Raw genomic sequence first — 7,698 nt, 5'->3', positions numbered from 1 at the left:
CCACTGTCCATGGAGCCAGGGGAGCTGTGGGCCTTCCACCGCGACCTCTGGGCTAGCCCTGCGGAGATGCTGGGAGGATGCAGGGAGGTGAGGTGGGGGCTGAGGTAGGACTCAGACTGCCCAGGCCTGCCTGCACCCGGAAGAAGGAAGCTGCACAGGGTGTCTGTGGCTGGCCCCGGGATCCCCCACTCGGGGACTTCCTCTTCCTCTCAGGGCAGGTGCAGCTGCCACAGCGAGACGGGCACCCTGACCCCGGGCATGGAGGGGGGCAAGGGGCCCAGGCTCAGAGACTTCCTGAGTGGGAGTCTGGCTACCTGGGTGAGGGGAGAGGTGGCAGCGGGTTGGGGAGGGGAAGTGAGCCCCAGCCAGGGGCTGGTGTTGGGGCTGGCTGGGGGAGGGTTGGGTTCAAATGTAGGGGATGGAGATATGGTGGGGGGAGGCTGTAGTGAGGGAAGAGGGCCCAGAGGCACTTAGAGGACTGGTGAGAAGGGGTGCTTGGGCTCACTGGGGCACGTCGGAGGGGCTCAGGGTTCACTCTGCTGGTCAGCCGACCCCTCTGGGCTCCTCACAGGCGCTAGGACTGGCCGGGCTGGTCGGGGAGGCGGAGGAGTCGGAGGGGGAAGAAGAGGAAGAGGAGGAAGAGCGGCCCCTTTGGCTGGAGAAGAGGTTCCTGCGCCTCAGCGATGGGGCCCTGCTCCTCCGGGTGCTGGGCATCATGTAAGGGGCATCGGGCCGGGGAGGTGGCAGGGAAGGATCCGAGGGGAGGGGAAGTGGGTGGGCGGAGCCTGATGGGCAATGGGCGGGGCCTGTTGACGGGAGGCGGGTCCCCGATTCCACCTCCTGCCCATAGTGCCCCCACCTCCCGAGGGGGGCCTCGGATGCTCAGAGGCCTTGACGGACCTGCTGCCTGGCGAGTGTGGAACCTGAACCACCTGTGGAGCCGACTGAGGGACTTCTACCAGGTAAGGGGTCTCGAGCGAAAGGCGAAGACGGGAGGGGAAGGGGAGCCCCTTCGGGAAGGCCCCTCATATAGTCTGCCCCTCTGCCTCCAGGAGGAGCTGCAGCTGCTGATCCTGTCGCCACCCCCAGACCTCCAGACATTGGGGTTTGACCCCCTCTCAGGTGCTCTTCCCATCCACCCCCTCCTGCCTCTGCCCCCGCACTACTCTACCTTCCCTGCCCCAGTTAACCCCTTGTGACATGTGCCTTGCAGAAGAAGCGGTGGAGCAGCTGGAAGGCGTTCTTCGGCTACTGTTGGGAGCGTCAGTACAGGTGAGCTGGCGGTGGGAAGGAAAGGCTAGGGTCGAGCTTTGGCGGCAGAGGAGAGAGATCCTGCACCAGCTCCCCTTCCTGTTGCCCCGCAGTGTGAGCACCGGGAACTCTTCATCCGCCACATCCAGGGCCTCAGTCTCGAGGTCCAGAGCGAGCTGGCCGCTGCCATCCAGGAGGTATTGAGATGGGTCGGCAGCCCAGACTGGTATGGCGCCTGGGACGCCCTTGCCGTACCGCGTCTTCCACTGAACTGTTCTCCTTGCGCCCCAGGTGACCCAGCCAGGGACCGGCGTGGTGCTGGCACTCTCTGGGCCAGAGCCTGGGGAGCTGACACTTGCCGAGCTGGAGATGCTATCCCGGAGCCTGATGGGGACACTGTCGAGGCTGGCGCGGGAGCGTGACCTGGGGGCCCAGGTAGGGGCAGCAGGGGCATCGTGGACTCAGGCTGAGGAACTGGAGGACCATCAGGGGGCCGGTTGTGCAAGGGAGATGGAAGTTTGGGGCCCAGGCATGGGGTTGTGGTCTGAGGTCTTGGGCCATCGGGGCTGTCACAACCAGATGGCCCAAGACCCCAGACCACAACCCCATGTCTGGTGTTGTGGTTGGGGGTCGATGTGCAGAGGCATTGGATAAGTTAGTCCTGACCCTTGACCCCGGACCTACAGCGGCTGGCTGAACTGCTGCTGGAGCGAGAACCCCTCTGCTTGAGGCCTGAGGCTCCCTCTAGGGCTCCCGCCGAGGGCCCCTCGCACCATCTGGCCCTGCAGCTGGCCAACGCCAAGGCTCAGCTGCGGCGTCTGCGGCAGGAGCTGTGAGTGTGCGCAGCCTGGGAAGGGGAATGAGTGGAGAGGGGCAGATTAAGCCTGGATGAGACCCTAGCCCTGGTGGCTACAGGAGGGGCCAGGCTTGGGAAGGGCTGGGGGTTGTGGGCCCCCAGACCCTCTCCAGCCTCCCCTTCCCTCCAGGGAAGAGAAGGCCGAGTTGCTGCTAGACTCCCAGGCCGAGGTGCAGGGTTTGGAGGTCGAAATAAGAAGGCTCCGCCAGGAGGTGCGCTCATATGCTCCCCGCCACCGCGGTTTTCCCTAACCTCCTCGCACCCGGTCCTATTGCCTCCCTCCCAACCCGGCTCCTTCCCGTCCCTAATCCCTCTGGCCCGCGGCTGGCTGTTCCCAGCTCCACACCGTCTGGCCCAGGCCCAGGCGCTGTCGGGACAGGCCAAGCGGGCCGAGCTGTACCGCGAAGAGGTAGAGGCGCTGCGGGAGCGGGCCGGCCGCCTGCCCCGCCTGCAGGAGGAGCTGCGGCGCTGCAGCGAGCGGCTGCAGGCGGCTGAGGCCTGCAAGAGCCAGCTGGAGGTGAGGCGGAGGCGGGGCCGCGGGGCAGGGCGTGCGCAAGGGGGCGGGCCAGGAGGAGGAGCGAGATTGGGTCCCGAGGGGAGAGAGGCAGATTCTCTGGAGGTGACAGTCACGGGTGGAGAAATGGGTGAGGACAAATTCAGGGAGGAAGCGTCTAGAAAAGGGCCTCCGGAGGATGGGGCAGGTGGAGGGGAGAGGCAGCCTTGGAAGGAAGGCGGTTTCTGGGGGGGAAGGGCGGGGCATGGACAGAAGGGCGGGGCCTGCACAAAGGGCGGGGCCAGGGGTGGGGGAGAAAGTACCTGAAGAAACCTCGGAGAGAAGATGGAAGGGAGTGGCGGGACCTAGAGACTGATGGGGTGCAGGGTGTGGGAGGGAGGCAGGGTCTGTGACAGGCCGAGGGGAAGGAGTTTGGAACCCTCAGGCCCTGGAGTGCATGGGAGCTGCATGGCTACCGGTTCTCCCTGCTCTCCCACCAGGAGGAGCGGGTGCTCTCAGGGGTGCTGGAGGCCTCCAAGGCGCTGCTAGAAGAGCAGCTGGAGGCTGCCCGAGAGCGCTGCGCCCGGCTGCACGAGACCCAGCGCGAGAACCTGCTGCTGCGGACCCGGCTGGGCGAGGCCCATGCGGTGAGGTCACCAGAGTGATCCCAGCTGGGTTGCCCCATCACCCCGTGGCCCCATTGATTCCCTGGGGGTCCCTGGTGATTCCTGCAACCTCTGCTCTTAGTGACCTCTAGTGACCCTCCGACCTACACACTCGGCCTGGCCATGGTGTGGAGGGCTTGTCTGACTCTACCCTCATCCCCAGGAACTGGACTCTCTGCGGCATCAGGTCGACCAGCTGGCTGAGGAGAATGTGGAGCTGGAGCTGGAGCTTCAGAGGAGCTTGGAGCCGCCCCCAGGATCCCCTGGGGAGGGTGAGGGACCCCAGTGGAGGGGTTTGGGTGGGGGCTGCCTGTGCTTTCCAGCAGGTGTATTGGGGAGAGCCTCTGACTTCCTCTCTTCCCCCAAGCCTCTGGGGTGTGTATGTGAGGAGCCAGGCAGTAAGGGAGGAGTCCTGACCTCATCTCTCATCCTCAGCACCCCTGCCAGGAGCAGCCCCCTCGCTGCAAGATGAGGTGAGGGAGGCAGAGGCTGGGCGGCTTCGGACCCTCGAGAGAGAGAACCAGGAGCTTCGGGGGCTGCTTCAGGTGCTTCAGGGGCAGCCAGGGGGCCAGGTGAGCCCCCTCCCCATGGTCCTGGCTGGCCCTTCCCCTAGTCCCTCCTTGTGCCTGACTGTCCCTCTCCTATGCCCTCAGCACCCCCTGCTGGAGGCACCGAGAGAGGACCCTGTGCTTCCAGTGCTGGAGGAGGCTCCCCAGACTCCTGTGGCCTCCGAGCACAGTCCCCAGGGCTTGGCTCAGAAGGCAAGGGATGGAGGCCCCCAGGCCTTGAACTTGGCTTCCCCAGCATCAGACTCAGTGCTCAAGGGGTCAGCTGAGTGTCCCCAGGCACCTGATTCGGACCCACAGGAGGCAGAGAGTCCCCTTCAGGCAGCTACTGTGGACCCCCAGGCCTCAGACTGGTCCCCCCAAGAGTCAGACTCTCCTGTGGAGACACAGGAGTCCCCGGAGAAGGCTGGCTGTAGATCCTCTCTCCAGAGCCCTGCCTCTGTGGCCCCACCTCAGGGTGCAGGGACCAAAATTCAGGCCCCGCAGTTGCTGGGAGGAGAGACCGAGGGAAGAGAGGCTCCCCCAGGTGAGTTGGTGCCTGAGGCCCGGGGGTTGAGACAGGAGGACCCTGAGCACAAGCCAAGGCCTTCGGAGCCCAGCTCTGTGCAGCTGGAGGAGCAGGAGGGCCCCAACCAGGGCCTGGACCTGGCCACGGGACAAACAGAGGCCAGAGAGCATGACCAGAGGCTGGAGGGGATGGTCGGGAACCCAGCCTCGCAAAAACCACAGCAGAAGTCAGAAGGGGCTCTTGAGGTCCAGGCCTGGGAGGGCCCAGTCATGGGGGAGAGCCTGGCCAGTGGTGTCGCAGAGCAGGAGGCGCTCAGGAAGGAGGTGGCACAGCTGAGGAGAAAGGCTGAGGCCCTTGGAGCTGAGCTGGAAGCCCAGGCCCGCAAGCTGGAGGCCCAAGACATGGAGGCTGCCCGCCTCTCCAAGGAACTGGCCCAAGCGCGAAGGGCAGAGGCCGAGGCCCACCGGGAGGCAGAGGCCCAGGCCTGGGAGCAAGCCCGGCTGCGGGAGGCAGTGGAGGCTGCCGGCCAGGAGCTGGAGGCTGCGTCCCAGGAACGGGAGGCGCTGGTGGAGGCGCTGGCATCAGCGGGCCGGGAGCGGAGGCAGTGGGAACGTGAGGGGTCCAGGCTGCGGGCCCAGTCGGAGGCCGCGGAGGAACGGATGCAGGCGCTGGAGAGTGAGGGCCGCCAGCACCTGGAGGAGGCTGAGAGGGAGCGCCGGGAGAAGGAGGCCCTCCAGGCGGTAGGTCAGGTCGGGGCTCACAGCCGGGGTTGGGAAACAGGGTTCCAGGCTATTGGGAGTTACTGATTCCATCAGCAGCTGTTCAGTGGGTGCCCAGCACCAAGCTGGGGCTGGAGATAGAAAGGCCAAGACCAACCCTGCCTTCCAAAGGTGTGCCTGGCCTGGGGCACAGAGCCATGTCCACTGTGTGATGGGGCACTGTGGGAGGGGGTGAGATTGCCCAGTGCACATCTTGACTGTCTGGCTGCAGCAGTCGACTCACCTCCACTCCAGTCCTCCTTCTGTAAAACAGAGGTGCTATTCCTGGCCAGCTGGGCCCGTCTTAGGGAGGACCTCGGGAGACAGTAGCTGTAAAGGTTCATGCCGGCAAGGGTATGTTGTAAGTGTTCAAGCACTGGTTATTCAGAGCCAACTGCTACGAGAGCCCGTGGGAGGGTGAGCTGATGCCTAAGTGGAGGCAAGGAGGCTTTAGGAGGAGTGACCACAATATCACTAGGTGGGGAGGACATTTTGTCCAGAAGGAATGGCATGTGCAAAGACAAAGGCATTAAAGACGCTCAGGGCCGGGTGTGGTGGCTCACACCTGTAATCCCAGCACTTTGGGAGGCTGAGGCAGGTGGATTACTTGAGGTCAGGAGTTCGATAACAGCCTGGCCAACATGGCGAAACCCCATCTCTACTAAAAATATAAAAATCAGCCCGGGCGTGGTGGCAGGCGCCTGTAATCTCAGTTACTTGGGAGGCTGAGGCAGGAGAATTGCTTGAACCCGGGAGGTGGAGGTTGCAGTGAGCTGAGATTGTGCCACTGTACTCCAGCCTGGGCGACAGAGCGAGACTCTGTCTCAAAACAAACAAACAAACAAACAAACACCATCCAATGAAACAACAACAAAAAAAGAATGCTCAGGGCTCAGGAGGAAGGGGAGATGAGGGCCAGCTTTGAATGTATTGGTCCTGCCTCCCCAGGCAGGGAAAGCCAGCGCAGAACTGTGTGGGGCTAGGCTTGAGGAGGGTCACCTTGGTGGACAGGGGAGCTTGGGGTTATCAGGAGGCAGTGGCCATGGTGTAAGTGGCAGAGGAAGCTGACTAGGGCGGCATGGGAGCGGGGGTGAGAGAAGGACTGGACACTTTTTTCTGTTTGAGACGGAGTCTCACTCTGTTGCCCAGGCTAGAGTGCAGTGGGGCGATCTCGGCTCATTGCAACCTCCGCCTCTCAAGTTGAAGAGATTCTCCTGCCTCAGCCTCTTGAGTAGCTGGGACTACAGGCACACACCACCATGCCTGGCTAATTTTTGTATTTTTAGTAGAGACCGGGTTTCATCACGTTGGCCCAGCTAGTTTCCTTTTTTTTTTTTTTTTTTGAGACGGAGTCTCACTCTGTCACCAGGCTGGAGGCGCGATCTTGGCTCACTGCAACCTCCACCTCCCAGGTTCAAGAGACTTTCCTGCCTCAGCCTCCCGAGTAGCTGGGACTACAGGCGTGCGCCACCATGCCCAGCTAATTTTTTAAATTTTTAGTAGAGACAGGGTTTCACCATGTTGACCAGGATGGTCTTGATCTTTTGACCTTAGGTGATCCGCCCACCTTGGCCTCCCAAAGTGCTGGGATTACAGGCGTGAGCCACCACGCCCAGCTGACACACTTTTACTTATTCATTTAAACATGTTTATGGGCATCTTCTTGGTGCTAGGCCCTGTACCAGGCTCTGGGCACACAGCAGTGACCAGGAAGCTAGCACTCCAGTGTTTGGGCATGACTTCAGCTTCCTTCCAAGCTAAGGAAGGGGTTAGGGCTTTTGCCATGGGGGACTGCGCAGCCACTGAAGGCTCCCCAATGGGCAAAGTGAGCAAAATGGTCAGGTCTGCATGTGAAAAGGCACCAGGAAGGGTATTTGGGCCAGTGGGCCCCAGTGCTAGGGGACCTGTGAGATTGCAACACAGGTAGGGACTGAGTCCTCCTGCACAGGCAGTTTCCAGTCCCATTTCTGTACAGACAAGGACACTGAAATTCAGGGAGGAAGAGTAATTTGCTCAGAGACCCCTTATGAGGATGGGGGGTGGGGAGCACATTGCTGGGTAGATGTGGGGTCAGGTGTTGTGCAAGACAGGCCCAGGGTAAGGTGGTTCTGGTGAATGTGAGGGAAGGTGAGAGACCGTCTCTGGGGTCCACTCTGTGGGGTGTGGCTGAGATGCTGTCTGGCCCGGCGACCTGCCTACTTTCCAGCTGTGTGGCTTGGGGCAAGTTACTTAACCTCTCTGAGTCTCAGTTTTCTCGCCTGTAAAACTGGAATAAAAATTATACCTGCTTCGGCTGGGTACGGTGGCTCATACCTGTAATCCCAGCACTTTGGGAGGCTGAGGCAGGCAGATGACCAGAGGTCAGGAGTTTGAGACAAGCCTGGCCAACATGGCGAAAACCCGACTCTACTAAAAATACAAAATTAGTCGGGTGTGGTGGCACACACCTGTAACCCCAGCTACTTGGGAGGCTGAGGCAGGAGAATTGCTTGAACCCAGGAGGGAGAGGTTGCAGTGAGCCAAGATCGTGCCACTGCAGTCCAGTCTGGGTGACAGAGCAAGACTCCTTCTTTTTTTTTTTTTTTTTTTTTTTTTTTTTTT

The 7,698-nt window shown here is 61.7% G+C and overlaps 1 protein-coding gene across 1 annotated transcript in view; it reads left to right on the top strand.

Moving 5' to 3' along the window:
- The first annotated feature begins 214 nt into the window (after window positions 1-214).
- The window catches only part of CCDC88B (coiled-coil domain containing 88B), a 17,012-nt gene continuing 9,528 nt past the window's right edge, over window positions 215-7,698 (top strand). Inside the window, exons 1-14 of the mRNA XM_025355606.1 lie at window positions 215-318; window positions 572-717; window positions 851-962; window positions 1,053-1,122; window positions 1,214-1,272; window positions 1,365-1,448; window positions 1,543-1,686; window positions 1,938-2,083; window positions 2,238-2,319; window positions 2,466-2,624; window positions 3,101-3,247; window positions 3,429-3,537; window positions 3,701-3,837; window positions 3,919-5,079. Coding sequence (XP_025211391.1) covers window positions 259-318; window positions 572-717; window positions 851-962; window positions 1,053-1,122; window positions 1,214-1,272; window positions 1,365-1,448; window positions 1,543-1,686; window positions 1,938-2,083; window positions 2,238-2,319; window positions 2,466-2,624; window positions 3,101-3,247; window positions 3,429-3,537; window positions 3,701-3,837; window positions 3,919-5,079 — 2,616 coding nt within the window. The 5' untranslated portion in view covers window positions 215-258. The remainder of the gene's footprint in view (window positions 319-571; window positions 718-850; window positions 963-1,052; window positions 1,123-1,213; window positions 1,273-1,364; window positions 1,449-1,542; window positions 1,687-1,937; window positions 2,084-2,237; window positions 2,320-2,465; window positions 2,625-3,100; window positions 3,248-3,428; window positions 3,538-3,700; window positions 3,838-3,918; window positions 5,080-7,698) is intronic.

The sequence above is a fragment of the Theropithecus gelada genome, chromosome 14 (assembly GCF_003255815.1).
Source record: "Theropithecus gelada isolate Dixy chromosome 14, Tgel_1.0, whole genome shotgun sequence".
Lineage (NCBI taxonomy): Eukaryota > Metazoa > Chordata > Mammalia > Primates > Cercopithecidae > Theropithecus > Theropithecus gelada.
Note: the sequence above shows the minus strand (reverse complement) of the source record. Positions and strands in the feature narration are given on the sequence as shown.